The sequence below is a fragment of the Strix uralensis genome, chromosome 5, assembly GCF_047716275.1.
Source record: "Strix uralensis isolate ZFMK-TIS-50842 chromosome 5, bStrUra1, whole genome shotgun sequence".
Lineage (NCBI taxonomy): Eukaryota > Metazoa > Chordata > Aves > Strigiformes > Strigidae > Strix > Strix uralensis.
Genome location: NC_133976.1, coordinates 82,264,299 through 82,285,097, shown reverse-complemented (window position 1 = coordinate 82,285,097; position 20,799 = coordinate 82,264,299). Strand labels below are relative to the sequence as shown.

Genomic DNA, 20,799 nt, shown 5'->3' with positions numbered 1-20,799 from the left:
ATACATGGTTTTTGCTGCCACTTTGTGTAACTCCAGTGTCCTTAGGGCTTAAGAGGGAGGGGTATACTTTAAAAGCTCAGGTAGTTATGGATGGGAAAAGTTTCCTATACTCTGTATTTCTGCAACAATAAAAATCAAAAGTAACTTTTTGATGCCAGTTGTAGTTCTCAAACACTAAGTTAATGTTCAGGTTGCGGAGGGGGGGTTAAAAAGTAGCCAGACTTGCAAAGCCTGAACAAGCATTTTTTTATTAAGAACACTGAACATGAAATGAAGAAGTGAAGCCTTCCCCTTTGAAATAAAATCTGGTCCTCAGAAGTAGCTAGTACCATAGGCAGGATAGCTGCCTGCCGACCCTGCCAAGGGTCAAACTAAACAGGAGTTTTATCACACCCAGCCTGCTACAGATAAAATGGTTTAAGGGCAGTCTTCCTCTGCTGATTGCTGCTAGAGATTGTAACCTCCCCCTTCCCTGCCCCCAAATTACATCAGACCAAATAGTGTTACTGGGGTGCAAGCATGGGCAGCTTCCTTTGGGCCTATTTTTTTTGAAGCCCCAGAATTCTCTCACAGGACCAAGGATGTCATTAAAGTGGGACTCAACAGTACAGTTCAGACTAGGAAGCTGCTGCCACATTTTATCCACCTTCTCAGCACCTTCCCTCCTCTCTTTTTCTAACATGGGTCAATAAAGAGCCCATTCCAAAGATCTCTAATGTTTTCCTAGCTGTGTTATTAGTCCTCCCATGCTACTACAGCTCTCCTACAACAGTAGGTGCTTTCCACACAAAACTGTCTTATGTTTCACTTATAAGTGAAACTTCTGAAAACAGAAAAGCTGAGACACATGGTTTATAAAATCATCTTGCTTTCAGCTTTTTGGCTCTAGGGGGCACTTACCTCTTCATGCTTTGTGTAATGTCTTCAGGGGTTTTTTGCCTGTTTGTTTGAAGCAGAGGTGCTTCTGGAAGAGAACTCTGACCAGGTTTTCACCTTTGGCAATCTGGTTACAAAACTTCAGAATACCACATTTGGTCCTTAAAAAAACCCAACCAACCTGGAGGGGCTGCAAGGGAGGGACTTTAACATAATTCTACCCCTTGGAAAGGAGAAGTGGCACTAAAGGATTACTATTCAGTTGCTGGAGGGTGTGATTCTGTTGGGTTTTTTTTTCAACTGAGGAAGAGAAATATTTGTTTTACAACACCAAAAAAAAAAAAAAAGAGAACCTGAGGCAGGCAATACAATCCTGCCAGCTTAAACTTTGTCCCATAAGCTCTCCTGAGGATAATGAAGACAGACACAAAAATAATACAAACTGATAAGAGAACACAAAAAATAAAACCCAAAACCAAAACCCCAGCCCATTTTATGAAGAGCCTTGGCGCTTCTGGAGACTGCTTTGGATCTGTAAATTATGCCCTAGCACAATGGGGAGACAAACCTAGTGCTGCAGGGTTCCCTAACATAAGACAATCCCCCTCCCCATCAATTTTCCCATCACCTTGTCATAAGTACTCAGGATAAATCCTCCTCTGACTGGTTCAGAGAGGAGTATCTGGAGTGGATAGCTGCCGCAACACTTTGTCTTCAGTCTGCATTCTCTACAGGAGACAGTAAAGCTAAGGCAGCTCCTATTGCCACAGGCCTTCAGGTTTGGTATGCATGCTGGAATGGCTATTCAACCCAGTTCACGAGCAGCCTAGGTATTTAAGAGTGGAACAGCAGCAGCCCCTTTTGCTCAAACTCTTGTTTGTCCACCTCTGTCACTTGGAATTTACTAGTTCCCCTTCCTAAATGCCCCAAGCACAGCTGCTCCCAATGTCCATGTGGGGCCAACTCTTCCTATGCCTCAAGTTCTGGCACAGTGAGATTCAAAACTAAGATCTAGCAGACCTGCTGTAGCAAAAAAAGGGTGAGAGCAGTTCCCTTTCAGAAGTCTGCTAAGACAGAAGGAGGTCCCTTTCAGGTCTTTTATGTGGTATACAAGAGAGGCATATTCAAATCAGGAAGAGGGAAAGATGTTTCAAGGCCCCAGGTGGGAGTTTTCCTCCCCCTTGTAGCACCATTAAGAGACCAAGACATGGGCTTGTGCATGGCAGTTTCAATCAGTTATCTCATTCTTGAATGCAAGACCACAGGGGACTGTCCCATTCTTCCCTGCCCCAGCAGGATGCTCCAAAGCTGGCAGCTGCCCTGCGACCCTGGGGTCAGAGCAAAAGTGAGACCTCTGGCTTCAGAGCTGTTAGGTCTCCTTGAGGACATTGATCTTGGCACAGATCTTGAGAGCTGGTCCCAGCTTGATGTTCATGGCACTCATGAGGTGTTCCTCCTTCAGAAGCAACAGGGCCTGGCCATCAATTTCCTGTGACCGAAACTCCTCAGCAATTTCCTGGCATCCTGTGAAGCCAAAAAACAGCACTGAGAAACAGATGTGCCTTGGGCTCTGCCCTCATTCCCACTCTTCGGGCCTCTGGCAGGTACAGGAAGCAAGCTAGGAATCTAACTGACCCCCCTCCCCACTCTAGTCCCCGGTCTGCCTGAGGACACGGGCTACTTGAGAAGTACAAATCGTCCATCTGTACCATCTACTCCAATTCAGAAACATGTACAAAAGTACAATAAAAGCATTAGGCACCACTTTCTTTCTGGAAAGAGAACCAACAAATTCCCCCATGCTACCGGAATACAGGAGTGCAGGAGAGGATCTTAACTTCACCTTGCAATGATGCAATGAACTCGTACACTTCCTCCACACTCCAGCGACTGGGATTGCTGGACAGGAAGACTGGGTTGATGCCGTGTAGATCTGGGGTAGGTGGGGCCATACTAGAGTTTGACAGGTCCCTCTCTCCATGACTGGCCCTTACTGACAGGGGTCCTGGAGACGTAGGGGACAAAGCTTCATCATAGCTGGAGTTATCAGAGCCTCGACTTGAGTCTTCCTGGCCCTACAAGCCCATAGGAAAGAAAGAAAACAAAAGGTGCTTTGCCAGAAATTCACATTTACTAGGTGCAAAACAATACACTGGGAACAGCAGAAGTCGTCCCAACGATCTGGGACAACTGTCTCAGGCTGTTGGTCCAGAAGCAGCTGACACAAGAGCTCCCTGATGCCAGAGAGTGGAGACTTTACCCTCACCTCCCTCCCTCTTCCTTCTGCCCATTCTCCCCCAGTTCATTCCTCTTCCTCACATCAGCACTGAAGCTCATTCGATGCTTCTATAATCTGATTGGAATAATTCATGTGGAAGAACACTAATCAAATGGGAAAAGTGGACTGTTTTCTACAGAGGCTGTCAGCTGATCTCACTCACTGAGACCTCTGAGACACACACAGGAGCAAACCAGAGTAAACAGAACAAATACAAACGTGAACCCGCTTTCTGCAGATGATGAGCAATTAGAACAGCTCCCCGTGCCTTGTGTAACAACTGTGTCATTGTGCACTTGACGTACCCTGTACGACTACATCACAAGAAAGTGGCACATCCAGCAGTGAGAGCTTTGACCCCTGCCTTGACAGAGGCAGGCAGGACTCTGTCCTTACCCTGTGGCGCTTGCCCTGGATCTTTGTTCGAGCAATTTCAGAGCTGCTGCGCCGTGGTCCCCGTCGGCGCACACGCGCGTAGTTAGCTTCCTGGAATTCCTTCATCTTCTTTCTCTGCAGCCGAAACTGATGGCTGCAGCTAACATTGTACCTTAAATAAGTAGAAGCAGAGCAGCAGTTAGGAAATGGCAACTATCAAAACCTACTGCTTCTCCTTCCTCTAGATGGGCATACAACTCCTCTTTAACATCAAGTTCTGTTCTTCCTCCTCCTCAGGCTTCCCCTTGGAAGGAACCAGTCCAGACTGCTGACACAAGCAATATTTGGACATCAGAGTCTTGATGTAACATCTAAAGGGTTAATTAAGTCATTCCCCTGAGGGAAAGACCACCCATAACAAGCACTCTGCTATCAATAGGAAGCAGCAATGACTAGTCTAACTTCTCCCCAATGCTCCCCTTGTGTCTTTGTCTAGTACCAATGCAGCAGACAGCTACCAGAACACATTCTTTTAGTCAGTCAAGAAGTTCTTTGGAGCCCCAGAACTTCCCACTTCATTTTCTGAGCAAGTCTGAAATCCTGTTTACACTCAAACACCACATCCACCTCTCCAGACCTAGAAGCATTCACAAATAATTTAGAATCCTAAAGGATATCTGTGGCCAGTGCATCCCATGGAGGGAGGATCAGATGTTCTGAAGTGTTGTACACTACCCAGAGAAGGGGCACATGCCCAGTTCTAGAGAATGTTTAGTCAGAGAAAACAAAGATTATGTCTTGCTATTACCTTTTAGCACAGGTCATGGAACAAAACCTCTTGGAGCCACGGAACTGGGTTGCTGGGGCATACTTCCCACAGTATTCACACTTCAGCAAGTTTGCCTTCTTATCAAGCTCTAGTGAGACACAGAAGCATACACCAGTTGATGATCTGAACTGAAGCAGATCACACAATTCCCCATTCCACTACTCTTCTTCAGAGCAGACATATTCCAAGCACTATTTTCTACTGAATCTACTAAGCAGTTAGCTTGGGGAATAAGCTGAGGAAAGAGAGGCAGAAGCTCCACTAATTAGGATCCCAGAATATTGAACGAAGCAGTTTATTTCTTCTTGTTCAGTGAAACAGTACTGACAAGCAAAAAAATAGCGTATCCCTCATATCCTACAAGGCCGTGTGGGAAATCTCCCATCACTGCACTCTCTGCTGTGTCCATGCATCCTTCACAGCCTTCAGGGTCATTAGAGACAGGTACAGTTCAGATTCTCCTGCTTACTGCTGACACAGGGTGTGTTAGATCATATTAACAACATAAAAGTATTGTCTTCTGGCACTCAAGACAAGGAGATCCTAGGTCCATAGCTTGGGTCTCTAAGGAGTTAGCAGGAAGAAATACAAGTCCATAATGTTATAAAGTTAGGTACAGTTATCACAGAGCAGAAACTTTCAGGAACGCTAGCTAGGCCTCTTGGTGCTGAAACTCACCCATAGAAGCACTGTCCCCTCCCGGAGAATTGCTGGACAGGTTTTCACTCTGGCCAGAAGGAGCCTCTCCCTGCAGCGGCTTCTCAGATTCTTTCAGCAGCTGAGAACAACCCACCTAGACAGGAAGAGAAGGAGTTGGGCCATCAGTAAAGGACTGTCTGTGTCCACCGCCCTCTGCAAGGTGTAATGCTGCTCACACCTTATTACAGCTCAGAAGAAACCCTCTGCCTACTAGGGAAGGAGAGATGCTGAACAAAGTTACTACTCCTTCCCAACTCACAGGCTTGGCTGTTCATTCAAAGATCACCAAGTACTATCTGCCTTCAATATCCTGCAATTGCATGTAACTGCATTTCCCCTTATTTGCTTTAACTTCACTAGCTGCTTGTTCAAACCACAGTGCATCTTTTCCTCACTAAAAATCAGAAGGAAGAACCTTCTTACAACTCCTGCATAAATTATCACTTTGGGGACTACTGGAGAAAACAGTTCCCATCACACCTGTTTTACTCCTTCCAACCTACTCTCTTTAATGCCACCACTTAGTGCCTTGCTTCATGCGTGGCACCTCCCTCCTTTCCCTTACTCTTCACTGTCTGTGTCTCAGGCTAAAAATGCTGAGTTGGAATATGGGGAAAGAAACTCCTGTCCAAAGCTGGAAGCTCACCACCTTCCCAAGAGAGCACTACGTCTTCCCCCACCACAGAGAATCCCTACCGGAAAGGGCTCTGCTCCTTCCTGGATGACAAAGCCTTCAATGATGTGTGTCAGGATCTGGGGCTTGACAATGGCTTGTGGGGGTTTGGAGTCTCCCATCTGACGTGACACCATTGCCAGGTTTGGGGTGGGAGCAGAGGTGGGGGTGACTGATCCTCCTTCACTTGAGGCAGTATTTGGGGTTGCAACAGCAGCAGGATCAGATTTATCTGGGAAGTTAATAGCACGAGAGTCAGTTACCTTTGCTCCATCTACTTCAAATGGAACACGAGATCAGATCATTAGCACACACAAGCAGAGCTTTTCTTTGTACCTCACCTCCAAGGCCACTCTTCTCCTCCATGTTTTTGGGGCTGTCTGTCACAGGAGAGGACCTGGCAGGCAGGAGTGCAGTGACACCAGGTGACTCCTCCTTCTCCTCCTCTGACTCTGCCTTGCGCTTTACCGATAAGGTCTGAGACTTGCCCTGTGTGAGTAAAGAGGAACACTTAAGCAGAGAGAGGAGCTCCAAAGCAAAGAACAAAACAGATCAAAGGCAAAAGGAAGATGCATCTCACTCCATTGTACGTCACTTCCAGCCTGGTTCCTTCTCCTGGAAAATGCCTCTAGCTCCCTCACAGTACATATCTCTACTTAGGAGCATGTGCCTAGCAGGGAGCAAAACTTCAGAAGACTCACTACCGTGCCACTGTGACTAGGATCTGGTGTCCCAATTCACTTTGATCCATTGATATAATACCAAGACACTGTGTGATCCTCAAAGGATTATTCCAGGAAGAAATGGAATGGAAGTCACCCAGCCATTTCCAAACAGGCTTTTGGCTAAATCAGATGAGTTTTGATGGAGGACAGTCAAACGAGTAGGGGGCATACGTTGGATGACAGCAGAATTGTCCCCCTACTCTAAAAATCAGACAAATCCTGTGACACCTTCCTGAAGCAGCAGCCAGAGTTTATAAACAGTCTCAGCAACTGGCTAAAGGACTCTGAGCTGGCAAAGTGCTGTTGTCCCAGGGAGTTAGGCAGGCCCTAGCTGGACAATTCACAGCAGCATGGATGAGGCCTGTGGAATATGAGCCATCTTTGTGTTCCCCTGCGTAGCCTCTGCATAGGGGATCCTCAGGCCTAGAGTCAGTGACTGTTACGACACACCAAGGGGTCTCTGACCCGGAGGTATCCACACCCAGTGAGGAGAGGGGAGGTCAGTCTTCATGGCCCACTCAACTCTCACCTCTCCTGAGAGAAACAAAGAGGCCAGTTATTGTTTGCATTGGGTTTATGTGGCAAGGTTTTGGTAGCTGGGGGGCTTCTGTGAGAAGATGCCAGAAGCTTCCCAATGTCCAACAGGGCCAGTTCCAGCTGGCTCCAAGATGGACCCGCCACCAGCCAAGGCCACGCCCATCAGCAATGTTGGTAGCACCTCTGTGATAACATATGTAAGAGAGGGTAAAAAATACTGCACAACAGCAGCTGAGAATATGCAAGAGAAACAACTCTGCAGACACCAAGGGCAGTGCAGGAGGGGGAGGAGATGCTCCATGTGCCAGAGCAGAGGTTCCCCTGCAGCCTGTGGTGAAGCCCATGGTGAGGCAGCTGTGCCCCTGCACCCATGGATGTCCATACACCAGAGCAGGTGGATGTACCCTGAAGGAAGCAGTGACCCTGTTGAGAGCCAGCCCATGCTGGAGCAGGCTCCTGGCAGGACCTGTGGCCCCGTGGAGAGAGGAGCCCATGCTGGAGCAGGCTCCTGGCAGGACTTGTGACCCCACAGGGGACCCACGCTGGACCAGTCTGTTCCTGAAGAACTGCTGGGAGGGAGGGACCCACGCTGGAGCAGTTTGTGAAGGACTGTCTCCTAAAGGAGGGATCCCACCCTGGAGCAAGGGAAAAGTGTGAGGAGGAAGGAGCAGCAGAGACAAAACATTATGAACTGACCACAACCCCCATTCCCCATCCTCCTGCACTGCTCAGGGGGAGAAGGTAGAAGAGTCAAGAATGAAGTTGAAACTGAAGAAGGCGAGGGAGGTGTTTTTTAGATTTGTTCTTCTTTCTCATTATACTCTGATTAATTGTCAATCAATTAATTTCCCTGAACTGAGTTTGTTTTGCCCGTGATGGTAACTGGTAAGTGATCTCCCTGTCCTTATCTTGACCCACAAGCTTTTCGCTGTATTTTTCTCCCCCTGTCCTGTTGTGAAGGGGAAGTGATGGAGCAGCTTGATGGTCACGCAGCAGCCAGCCAAGGTCAACCCACCACACCGTTAAACATGATATTTAGTATGTGATGTGGACACCTACCCCACTTGGGGCAGGGTCTGAGTCTCACCTATTTACCTCACGCAAGCCTTTGAATGATAATGTAGAAAAGAAATGCTTGTGGTCAGTAACCCCAAGGGCTGGACTGGAATTAGTGTTTTTGAGAGGAAAAAGTCTCCACATCCCTTTACCCAAACCCTTACCCATCCCATCCCACTGACCTGGGCCTGGGCTGCGATTGGTGTCCTAGGAATGAACAAAGAGAATCCATATGCTATTCTCCTTCTCAATGGTATCACTTACTGGCAACTGGACAGACTGCATGTAGAATGCTGCTGGCATCTGAGCCACAACTGGAGAGGAGGCTGGGCTCTTCACCATGTGGGCTGTGCCTTGAACTTGTGCCAAATTCACCCCTGTGGTGAGAGGAGGAGCTTCCTGCGAGGATGCTGGAGCTGAAGAAGATGACGGGGAAGCAGCATGGGCTTGGGAAACAGGCTGGACCACGGCTGGCATTCCCCTGGACGTCGGCACTGCTGCAGCAATCTGAGCCAAGCCCAGCGCTTGGGCTTGGCCTGAGCCCTGCTGTCGAGTACCCACCACCTGCACGGGGATGTGCGGCGGAGGCTGCTGCGTTGCCGACATTTTGGCAGGCCCAAGCTGAGGTGGTTTGATGGGGGTGACCAGAGATTTTGACTGAATTGGAACGGGTGACTTGGTGGCTGGCTGGCAAGGACTGTCCTGCTGGAGCTGCACAGGCTGCGGTTGGGACTGCAACATAGGTTGTACCACGAGGGTCTGAGCCTGCTGCTGGTTTTGAGGTGGAGCCTGCTGCTGCGGAGGTTGAGCTTGCTGCTGCTGTTGGGTCAGAGATGGTGCTTGCTGCTGTTGCTGCTGTTGGGCCAGCTGAAGGTGGGTGGCTGTGTGGAGGAGCTGGGACTGGCGATGCTGGAACTGCTGCTGGTGATGAATGGCGATCTGCTGCTGGATCACCACCTGCTTCTGCAGGTGGATCTGCTGCTGCTGCTGGATCAGTGAGTGCGGCTGGATCTGCGTATATGTGGCTGTGAAAACACAGAGTGGGAAAAGGGGAGAGCACAAAAGTTAGCAACAGTGCAGCTGGGAACAACAACAACAAAGGCAGGCAGCCACTGCACTGGTTTGAGTCATTAAGCTCCAAAATGACTAACAGCTGACTGGCAGAGGACACATGAGGGACTAAACCAACTTTTCTGGCTAATAAAGAGGGATAACACCTAGAGAAAAACCTCCAGGAGCCCAGAGGCTGGGAGGCACATTGGAAAACCTCTCACCATTGGGCTTTCAAGTGGCACTCTTGTGAAAGCCCAGTGGGCTTGCAGAGAAGGGACAGGTCTGCGCTTACCTGAGCTGATCAACGTCTGGCTGGGTGCTGGTGTAGCAGTTCTGGTCAGGTTCATGCCCACCGTTTGCTGTCCGCCGCTGTCCGTTTCGCCCTTCTTTGTGGCTGCATTCTCTGTCTCTGTCTGGCTTCCCTGGCTGACAGTCACAGCCTGGGCAGCTGCTACCGGTAACGGCTGAACCACCCCCGTGCCTTTCCTTTGGCAACTGCCTGTGGCTCCTGCCGAGGAGGTCTGGCTCAATCCTGCTGAGGTCTGGCTCCCACCACTTGCCACCACACCCCCGGAGACACCGTTACTGCCCGCTGACCCCTGGCTCAAGTTGAGGGACTGGCCTGCGCTGCCGGAGGAGGCCTGAGCCACCGCCAAGGTCTGGCCCGTGCTGGTGGCCTGCGGTAAGCCCGAAGCCTGGGAGTTTCCTGGCAGAGCTGCCTTCTGAGCAGAGCCTTGGAGCTGGGCATTAGCAGCCGAGGTCTGCTGGCTTCTCACAGCCAAGTTCTGCACCTAAAAACACATATACAGAACAGAATCAGTTTGCTTTACATACTTTACTTGCTGAAAGTTTGGCAGAGAACACATAAGCAACATGCTTTAAATTGCATGTGGGGAGCTGGCTAACACTGCAGGACAAAGCTCAGGTGCAGCCCTCCCCCGGAAACATTATCCTGAACTCCCTCCCACCCCATCTCTGATGGAAGTTAAAGACCTCGTGGCACTTTCTGAACGGGCACATGAGGACACCGCCGTTCCCTGAGGCACGGGACAGCCTTCAGACCTGCCTGCTTTGCATTGGTAGGACCCAGTTTAGCATGGCTCTAAAAGCACTGAGTTACCCCTTTAAAGACCAGTTTTCAATTTTTGTGCCACCTGCCTCCTCCCCCTGTGCAGGGTTTTCCACTCAGCAGACCCAAAGATCTACTTGTGGCCTGCAGCCCTTCAGATTTCACCAGTTCCTCTGCATTTTGGTGATGCCATCCTCTGACTTTCCTTCAAAGAAATGCTCCAGAGGAGAAAAATATGAAGTAACTGGAAATCCCAAAAATGACTGGGATAAGACGAGGTAAATGGGAAGCCACGGCAGCTCCCTGGAGTTACATATAGATGAATGGTAGAGCTAAGACCTTGTGGCCTGCACGGTTTATGGCATCTTTACAACAACAAACCAAGTGGGTGAAGGAATACTACCTATAGCAAAGACTCCTCATTGCAAGTGACTGAAAACTGAACATAGAACTCAACAATGCTTTTCACACAAGAACAATCGAGAAACTGTGAAGATGGGATTGATCCAGCCTGTGGCTCACCCCAGAAATTTTAAGTAGAAATGAATTCCATCTCTGGAGGCAAAATAAAACACAAAAAAAGGGTAGCAAGAGAGAACAGAATCTGCTGCCTGCACAGGGACACAGGCTGGGGATAAAACAGAGCTAATCTGCTATACAGGGACAGCTGGAGAGCAACACCAGAGTGTGGGGTGAGGGAGAGCAGGGGAAGGGGAGGGCTCTGGGAGGGGGGTGTCACTGACCTGGTCTGTGTCTGCATGGACCCCAGGAGACTGAGTGGGTGGTACCTCCTGCTGCACAGCGGCCACGGCCCCATTGGGCATCAGGATGAGTTGGGAGGCAAGAGGCACATTGCGGCCCAAGGTCCGGTTTACCTGCAACAGGTTCCCCAGCTGTGGCTGTTGAGGGAGGGTCAGGTGATGTGGAATGAGAGGAATGGAGGGGAAGAGAGAAAGACAGACAACGAACCACAAGCAAATAGATTACAAAGCAACACTGGGCTGCAATATCACACATTGTAAAACCCCCAACCCTTCCCTGCACTGTAACACTGAACATAAGCCTCAGGAGCAGAAAACTGGGAACAGTTGCCTTATGGAAACAAGCACTCTTCTATAAAACATGGGCCTGGGCCAGCTCGCACAGACTGCCCTGTGCTGGCTAAAAGACTGGGCTATTGTTGATTTTTCAGATGTATATCTGGGACTGGTTGAGAAACAGTGATAAAAGGAATACATCCAAGACCAGGCTTTCTTGAAAAGAAGGAGATTACAATCTGTATCTAAAGTCAACAGACACAGAAAATATTTTTCAATTAGGTAACTAAACCCCAGACTGACTATATAATCAAGCCTAAAGTCTTCTATTTAGCAGCACTTGAAAGCAAATAAAAGGATGACACATTTGTTCATGTTCATTTATGTTTCTAGACTTACTTGAATTCTGAGTTACATCCCTGAGGTCAGCAATGGTAGAAGAGAGTAATTTACCATATATCTATTCCAGCACTGAACTAGAAGAGTAGCTTTATTTCTGTGAGCTATATTCAAGTCTAAGACATATCTCTCACATTTACACTCTCGTAAGAAGTGCCATGGGATCTTTAACATCTATGCAGAGCAGAGACAAACATAGTTCTTAAACAATCTCACCTGAGCCAAACAACACAAAGCTCATCTACCCTCAGCTGAGTCCAGGGTTAAACTTGTGGTTTCAGAGACAAGAGCTTCCCCATATGAATTTAAAATATAGTGCCTCATCCTTAAAGCTAGAGGTAGCCCAAAGGTGTTGGTAATCCCAAGCAGTGAAACAGTGAAGTGGCTAGGAAGTGGGTTTCACAGTCAGCACATATTTTGCTTACACATCTCTTACCCGGAGATACATCTGGGCCTGCGACTGGTTGAGGGGTGGTGAGGTGGTATTCCCAAGGAGCACAGACTGCGTCAGGGTTGTGGCGCTGGGGGAGCTCACGCTCTGTGACCGACTGATCAGCTGAGCAGCTGATGTGGTGGCTAGGTTGATCTTAAAACAGAGAAAAGCCCCAAAACATATATGAAGAGATGGAGGCAAAGAAACAAATACAAACTCACTTACTGAGGTACAGCCAGAACAGACATTTTACAGTTTTTTTCCTGTATCCCACAGGGGACCAAGAAGAAAAAAGTTCTTGTCTTAGAGGCTACACAATCTAAACTAGCCAAAGCCCTGGATGCTAACCTCATTTGTTTGCTGAGCCCGAATATCACTTTTAGCATGAACTGCAATAAGAGATCCAAAAGAAATACATACTTTTTTCCAGCCTCTCAAGGAAAGGAAAAAACCCACAAAGTAACCTCTACCCTACCAACTCATCTACTCTCTGAACAAATTCCAGTTCCTCAATACTCACTACAAAACCAGACTCTTCTCATTCAACAAACTACTACTCTGCCCAAGAAAAAAAAGAGCATTCCCTTTCAAGCTGCTCATGACTCCTCCTTCTTAGAAGTCTTGATCCTTTTCTAATTCATACAATGTATCCTCAAAGCCTCAGCAAAGAGAGATCAGTGTCTATCCTTCCAGCTGAGAGGCCTCTCCCACTCAGAAACCTTCTCTGGTCTCCTCAACCCCCACCAATAATGACAGCACGCCAAATCCTCAAAGCTGTCTGCATCTTATGGATTCCCAGCATTCTTAGAGGCTGCGTTTCCCTGGCTGACTCCCTTCCTAAAAGACAAAGAGGAGACAGAACAAGGTGCGGGGTGGGACGGAGGCTTTGATATGTGTGTGAGGGAGCAGTTACTTACAGAGGCCTGGGTGGTGGTGGTCTGTTGCGAGGTGCTGGTGTTGGGGGAGCTGGCCTGTCTGCTGGCTGCGATTGTAGCCTGCAAGAGAGATTGACAGAGAAATGAGTACCTGGAACAAACTTTTCAACCCAGCCCAAATATTTGGCTTTGTCAGAACACCTAGTCCCATCATCATCATCTTCCATTCCAGAGAACAGGAGCACAGTCTAACCACAGCAAATCTCTGCTGTGACCTACAAATCAGGTGCAGCAACGTGCCTCCTCTTCCCCAACCAGTTCAGTCCTACACACTACCCAAGGCAGTGGACAACAGACCCTTATGTTCTCCATATGTCCACCAAATGACCTCCAGTCCTTCCACCTGTGGGTATACACCCTACCATTGCCCCAGCCTGTCATGCTACACACTGCAACCCTCATCCCGATGCTGCAAATCCATTGTTAACACTCCGATGTTCCCTGCAATATTAGCAATTTGCTGGGCTAGTTAGGCAGTTTAGTAACAATGCAATGATAGCACTCCAAGTAACAAATTTCAGATTACAGCATATATGGTTCGCGGAGGAATGAATATATTGTTAAGTTCCCCCCGCCATGATCCCATGGGAATTCCACTGTACGAGTTTAGTTAGTTTTATAACTAAGATTTGTGCAAAAAAATTCCCTCTATGCTATAAAACTACAGGTAGGGATTTTGAGAACAACTAAATGCTGGACTAACAGCCAAGGAGCACAGCTGCTGATGGAGATATTGTTACACAGACAGGACTGTAGTCACATCATACATAATCCATCTTCAACTGATGATAAAATCTGGTAGGTGAGCAAAATTGCTTAAAAAAAACTACCTCAACAATTACGCATAGAAAAAAATATCCCAATTTGTATAAACATATCTCAATTAAAGAAACACCATCCTGGCTGGACAAGATGTACCTCAGATCCCTCTTGCTAGTAACTGGTAAAGAAAACACGGGCTACTAAGTTTTAAGACAGAAAATTCAGAGGATACCACCTGAAATTTCACACACACAAGACCATGTTTATTCTCAGAGAAGTGACAATCCACGCTTCACTTTAATACAGTTTTTAAACACTACTGCATCCACTGCTGATTTAACCACCCATCTTTTATTTAAAGAAGGTGCAGGGGCTAGTCATAGGCCTCTGAAGTGCAGTGGGGCGTTGCCATGGGATGGCAAATTTTATCTTCCCCTGCTCTGTATCTGAAAACCAAATGAATCTTTGCATCAGGCTTCTAGTTTACTAGCTGTTTTTAGTAGCTTTAGACAATGTGTTTAGGGACTCATTGTCTCATCACGGATCAGGATGACCTCGGTGCACAAGTCACTGTATAAAGAGAGAATCTCTGGATCTTCCCCAGAGAAAGATCCAATTGCTCTCTTTCTGCCCCTTGGCAACTCACCTGCTGCACAGCGGCCAGGCTGTGAAGCTGGGCACTGTTAAGCTGCTGCTGGAGCATGAACTGATGAAAGTACTGGGCTGCATTGGGCTGTCTTTGGAGTGCCTGCAGGGCCTAGAGAAAGAGGAAAACCCAATTGTCAAAAATAGCATGCCCTTGAAATGCAATTAGAGAGAGCAAAGAAGACATAAATAACAGCCCTGAGACCATCCCTAGACTCCATGAAAAAAGCAAAGTCACTAGATTAGCACATCAAAATACATAGTACAGCTACAAACTTGGTAACAGGCAATCACAGGTGTATTCCAGGACAGAGGGAAGCACATCTGCAAGACTTTAATAAACTTCCAGGTATTTGGGATGTGCGTGCTCAAGCAGACAGACAAGCATTCCAGTATAGTATGTACATGGAGGATATACACTGTATAGAGGAACTCGGATGATAAACTGAATGATTTGCTCTAGAACAGCAGGCTAAAATCAATCTACTGGATCACAGTACGGATTAAACATAAGAGGCTGGACACTGGCAGAGTAACCTATAAAACATGAAGCACGGTATCAGGCTACAGGAACTAAACATCAGGCCCAGCACAAGAATTTCTAAATCTGCAAACATGACAATCCTTCGAGCACGCTCCCACCTTGACACACGACAACTCAGAGGAACACAGAAGGGCTCACCACCACCTTGCACTGATGCACGTGCCATCCCGGAACATAACGGCGTCTCACCTGTACTGCCTGTCGCTCATAGAGAGACATCTGCGATATCTGAGGACGGGTGCTTCCTCCAGAACTGGAGCTCCCACTGGTGGAGCTGGAGTTCTGCTCACTTTCGGTCTCCATGGTGACAGGATCCCGGGAGCTCAGGCTGAGACGGACTCCAGATCTACATCGAAAGAATTGGAAACTAAGTCAGGCTAGAGAAAGAACCAAACCCTATTTCACTGCATCACACAGATTTTTTTACTGAAATATCCCAGTACCAGGCTCCTTGCACAGCTCTGCTACATCACAGAGGACCAGGGATGCCAGGGCTCTGAAATCACCCAGGAATTATACTCATGGTTTCCATCTTTTATTAACCCAGTCAGAAATGTAATGCCCACATTCTCATATTTTTATTGCTGTGCCACAGTTGGAAGCTACAGCATCCTGAACTCTTAAAAAGGCACAAGAGTGAAGGAGCAGCTGCAGCTCATTCAGACAATCATTTGGCTCCACACCTGATCACCTCTCCTTCAAGAGAGGCTAGTGAACTGAAGTAACAGTCTCTCACTGCACTTTGGCAACTTCTGATCCTCTCTTCCTTCAGTCCCATAAGAGGTATAATTATCCCACAACTCCGCTGCCCTACTGCGGAAATACCAGCTTGGTCCCTCCTTTTCCCAGTTTAGCCCCCAGCCCTCGACTCTTTCTTTCTCTGATCACATGGACTTTCCAGCTACTTATTGCTCCCAACAGATCGTGACTTGGATATTAGACTGGAATTTGGTATCTGTGGTGGCAGATTGCTTTCAGGAGGGATGGAGTCAGAAGCAGAGTGGATGAAGGGTTCACTGGCAACACTTGTAAGGGGAAATCTGCTGAAGAGGTCATTGCATAGCCAGAGAGATCTTCCAACAGCAGAATGATGAGTTGCAGTGAACCACAGGATTGAGAAAGGACTGGAGAAGGCTTTCATCAGCCAAGAGGAAGAGAAGCAAGACAGAAGAGAGTGCTTAGCAGAAGAGTAAGACATTGGGATGATCAGAAAGTTTTGTGCAGCGAGAAAGGTGCACAGGGAGTAACAGTAGGAGGGCTTAGAGTCAGAAAAGGGAAAGTGCAAAAATGATTATTCAACAACTCCACTGAAAATGCTGACTTTTTAGAAGGATATCATTCCTCGTAAGATTAGAAAGAAAAAGATTCTGATAGTCTCAATATCACCGACAGCCTGTTTGTTTCCAAAACACCAGCTGGCTCCCCCGCAACATATCTGAGAGACCTCTAAATGAGACCCTAAGGCTTCCAGGCCCCCACAGCACCAGTGTATAGACCTTTCCAAATCCAGAGATTTCGAGCTTCACAGCCTTCACCAAACACAACTTTTTCCAGGTGCATAAACAAACAGACCAGCGCAAGAGAAAAGGAGCCACAATAGTCTCAACCAGACAACTTTTTAAATTCTGTTATGGTGTTAAGGGCACCAGATGACTTTAAAGTAGGGCAACAGCATGAACACTGCAGAAGATGGCTGGCTGAATCAGGGAACTGCTGCTCCAAACCAGCTCCTCAAAATCTGGAAGATTCTATAATTGACAAGCAGATAGGTGCTGCTCCAGTCCTGTCTTCCCCACACATTTTACCTCTGCCCTCAAGTCCTGCTCAGGCATCTCCCTGCTATTTCAGCACTGGCTTCCTGCACTGCTTCAGCAGTGGGGTCATAATTCCACTCTGCAGTCATCTTCTCCTCAACTGAGACATACACCCGCCTAACTAGTCCCTACTGTCATCAGGCACAACTCTTACAGCCAGAAACAGTTGGTCAATAAACCCATCTAGAACACAAAAGCTCTGGAGAAGACAATAGCCTTAAAGATCTTCCCCAGGGGGCAGCACCACAAAAAGTAAATGAAGCCTGAAAATAAATAAAATTGAGAAGGGAGAGAATATTTTTGAAAGAAAGAAAGTGTGGTAGATAAATGAAGTATTTCGCATGGGGTTAAAATGCAAGTCTGAGTGAAGCTACACACATCACATGTTATCTAGTAGCTCAGCTACCATTAGGAGACCGTTTCTGTTCCTGTGCCCACTCTCAGCCTCCCTGTGCAGGTTCCTCCAGCATTTGCCTCGCTTTTGGTGCTCCCTAGATCAACATGTTAACTTTGCAGAAAAGCTACCCTAAACATAATTTTCTGCCAGATCAGTGAGTTGAATTAGCTCACTTGTGATGCCAACAAGCACCAGCGAGAGAAAGAAGGTGGTAAGTAAGGTTCAGCTTAGCTGTAGCACACACCCTTACTCTCAACAGCCACACCAGAAGGAGAAACCTGGCTTCTGACTTGGTGCTCTGCTCCACCAACCTGTGTTTCCTCAGTAAACAGCACCATGGATTCTTAAGTTTTCCAGCATTTTTGAGGGTTTCACATCGATCTAGATCTTCTTAAAATCAGGTCCTAGCACAAACAGCATCCTACTGAAATCCCACCTCTGGGATGAGAGGCATCAAAAATTTTTGGTCTCTGTGTAGGCAGAAGGCCTTTTGGGGGCACAGATACCTCCCTTTGCAGAAGGGTGGTAAGAATTTTAAGTCACTCACAGCAAGCAGGATTATCCAGCAAAACCCTTTCCAAATACAAAAGTGAAAAGGCACAGTATTTCCCCAGGCGAGTTCATCTAAGGATGCAGCTCCGTGTTAGTGAAATCTGATCCAAAACCAGGCTATTCCCACACAAAACAGCATGGATTACACCCTCTCCCCTCCTCCAAGGGCATCTCCCAGCACCCTCCTCTTACAAAAACCTAGTGATCACTGGGCTATCAGATCACTCGACTCAGGTAGCTGCTCCATGAGATGGATAACCCACTAAAAATGATGAAACCATGGGTTTTCCAAAAGATTCAGTTAATCAACTCACCTTGCGGGGGGGGGAAAGAGTAACAACGTGGCTATTACTATAAATTAACCACAGCTAGACCTGCACCCTAAAAGGCAAACACGGAAGGATACAAAGGCTTATTAACACCATGGCAGGACGGACAAGGCAGCAGAAAGGGAGGGAAGGAGAAGGGAGAAAACCAGCTCACAGTGCAGCACAAGCATGAGGACGTGGGCCAGCACAAACCACGACCACCACAGGTGGCCTGTCTACAAGTTCCTGACCTTTTTCAAGTGCAAGAGCAGAAGAGTCAGGCCAAACATCTACTCTAGCCACTGAACACTAGGTAGGAGGTAGAAAAGTTTTATTCACTCACCCCATCCATTCCCCCTGGCACGTGACTGCTGTCTGCAGAACATTTTCTAACCTTGCAACTGGTTTTGTCGCTTCGAGAAACTAAGTTAGCGAATGAGTAAGACTTGCACAAGGTTTGTTCACAGGTTTTGGGGAGGAAAAATGAGCAGCCGGGACTACACCAACACTCCTCGCCCTGCTACTGTAGTTTTCTACAACACAGTCTCAAAGCGACGCGAGCAGAGGCGTGAAACTGCCGGGACCCGTTAACTCTGCTGGGGGATGCTCGGGGAGCAGCCGCAGGTGCGACTCCCGCGCACGGCGGGACCCGGCACCGCCCGCTCCCCGCCCCGCCGTTCCCCGCCAAGCGCCTCGCCGCCCCGTCAGCGGGGCCGCAGCGCCCGGGGAGCGGGGTGGGGGGAACGACACACACACACCGGACGGACACAGCGCGGCGGGCAGCGCCCCCCCCCCCCCTCCCCGGCCGCCGGTAACTCCGGCAGCAAAGTTAAGCCGACAAAGAGTGTGCAGGCGCCCTGCAACACGTACGTGCCGTGCACGCAGCCCCGCCGCGGCGGGAGGCGGGGATCCGCCGCAGGATGCCCGCCGCGGGGAGCTAAAGAAAGGCGCGTGTTTAACGCCCGGCCACCGGCGGGGGGGAGGGGGGGGGGGGTGGGGAGCGGCGGCCGCCCGGGAGGCGGGAGCGGGGCTGCAAGGGGGAGTTGTGCCCGGCCGCTGCTCCCGGGGCCGGGCCGGGCAGACAATGGCTGCTCCGCCGCCGCTGTCAACTTCCAGCCCGCCCCGGCCCCGGGGAACTCTCCCCGCCGCGGCCGCCCCGCGCACCCGGGCCCGGCCTCACCTGCAGCCGCCGCGGCGCTGCCCCGCTCCCCTCCCGCAGCAGTGGCGGCGGCAGCAACAGCGGTGGTGGTGGCGGCGGCGGCGGCACCGCCGCCCGCCCAGCCGGGAGCTCCCGCGCCCGCCTGAGGGACCCGCGCTGCCGGCGTTACCGGAGCCCCCGGGCCGCCGCCGCCTGACACGCCCCCCGCGCGCGGGCAGCCAGGCCGGGCCCCGGCCGGGCGGGGCGGGGCGGGGCGGCGCCCGGGGGCCCCGTTGTTGGGGAGGGCGGGGCCGGGGGCGTTACCTCGCGGCGGCTCCCGGCGGGCCCGGCCCGGCCGCGGCCTGGCAGGGCAGCCCCGGGGCGGGGGGGGGGGGGGGGAACAGGGGCGGGCCTGGCGTGGAGGCGGGGCCCGCACGCTCGCGCCGCGCCCCGGCCGGTTCCGCCCCCTCACCCCCCCCTTTTTTTTTTTTTCCTTTTTTTTCTTCTTTTTTTTTAAATCTTGGCCTCTGGGGCTCCCCGCCGCTCCGTCACTTCCTCCCTCGAGGCGCTTCCGGGCACGTGACCCCCTCCCCCGGGCGCCGCTTGCCGTTGCCTTGGTGACGGCAGCCGGGCCTGGCGGGACCGCGGGTTCAGGCCCGGGCCGGGGCCTCGCCTGGGGTTGGGGCTGCCGGGGCCCGCCCCGCTACCCCCGCCCCGGCCCTGCCGGGGAGCGGGGCTCGGTACCTCGGTGGCGGGCTGCTGCCGCGGCAGGAGACCGAGGCATCAAGGTGTTGGTGAGCATCGCGGCCTGACTGCACAGAGGCGCAGAGTGCGCCCCGCCATCCAGAGCCGACGTCCCTGCTGCCGGGACACACTTTGCGATCGGTCCTCCTGGAGGCCGGATAACCTTGTTAAACATTAGTAGTTTTACGTAGGTTGTAAAATGTTTGTCTTTGTACCCGGAACAAGCTTTGGTGAACAAACAGGACACAGCAGTAATAGCGGTTTTCTGGCCAGGTCACGTAGGGCACGTGTAGAGGTGCACAGTGGAAACCGGCATAAAGAGGGTAAAAAAGCCACAGTGCCAGAGCTTGCTGGCGACTTTCAGAAGAGAAGCTGCACTGTGCAGGCACCTGGGCCTTGCTTCCCTCGGCTAGTCTCGGAGAGCACCAGTTCTTCTGTCAGTTGCCTGGCTTAGGGTAAGAGTGGTCAGTTAGGCTAAACTTATTTTTAACAACAATGTTGTAGTCAGCAGGAGTGTTTCTAAGAAAACGAGAAATGCCCGATCTGCTCAGACCCGTGGCTTATCTTGATGAGATCTGGTGAGTTTCCTTTAAGGATGCACCAAGGACGGGTGGGAAGAAGCAAAAGACAAGCAGAAATGAATCATGCTCCATCTACATGTACAAGGTGCAGAAGCTCGAGCACCACCGAGGCTCTGAGCATCATAAATGCTCCTGCAAATGACATGTTTGAGCCTCGTGTTGCAAGAACATTGCATCTGGTTCAGTAATGAAGGTGCTGGACTATCAATTCACAGGAGACCCGGTCCTGTTGACTTAGAATCACAGAATAACATTTGCGCCTGCCTGAAAAGCAGCAAAACACACTGTACAGGAGGTGTTTGGGCTGTTACCAAACACACCTGCTCTAAATGCTCGGGAT

General features: G+C 49.7%; 1 protein-coding gene across 2 annotated transcripts; it reads right to left on the bottom strand.

Moving 5' to 3' along the window:
- Positions 1 to 223: 223 nt before the first annotated feature.
- PHC1 (polyhomeotic homolog 1) lies at positions 224 to 19,983 on the bottom strand. 2 transcript variants are annotated; one of them, XM_074871987.1, is made up of 15 exons: positions 19,879 to 19,983; positions 15,115 to 15,271; positions 14,383 to 14,493; positions 12,957 to 13,034; positions 12,043 to 12,192; positions 10,914 to 11,069; positions 9,394 to 9,892; positions 8,313 to 9,073; positions 6,072 to 6,219; positions 5,754 to 5,962; positions 5,037 to 5,151; positions 4,338 to 4,446; positions 3,551 to 3,701; positions 2,720 to 2,951; positions 224 to 2,400 (listed from the first exon to the last, which is right to left on the bottom strand). In XM_074871987.1, exons 2-15 carry the CDS (start codon positions 15,226 to 15,228, stop codon positions 2,246 to 2,248), a joined length of 2,988 nt encoding a protein of 995 aa, XP_074728088.1. In that variant the 5' UTR covers positions 15,229 to 15,271; positions 19,879 to 19,983; the 3' UTR covers positions 224 to 2,245. The 2 variants fall into 2 exon arrangements, with proteins under 2 accessions (XP_074728088.1, XP_074728087.1); XM_074871986.1 differs by lacking the exon at positions 19,879 to 19,983 and adding an exon at positions 19,177 to 19,353.
- Positions 19,984 to 20,799: the final 816 nt, after the last annotated feature.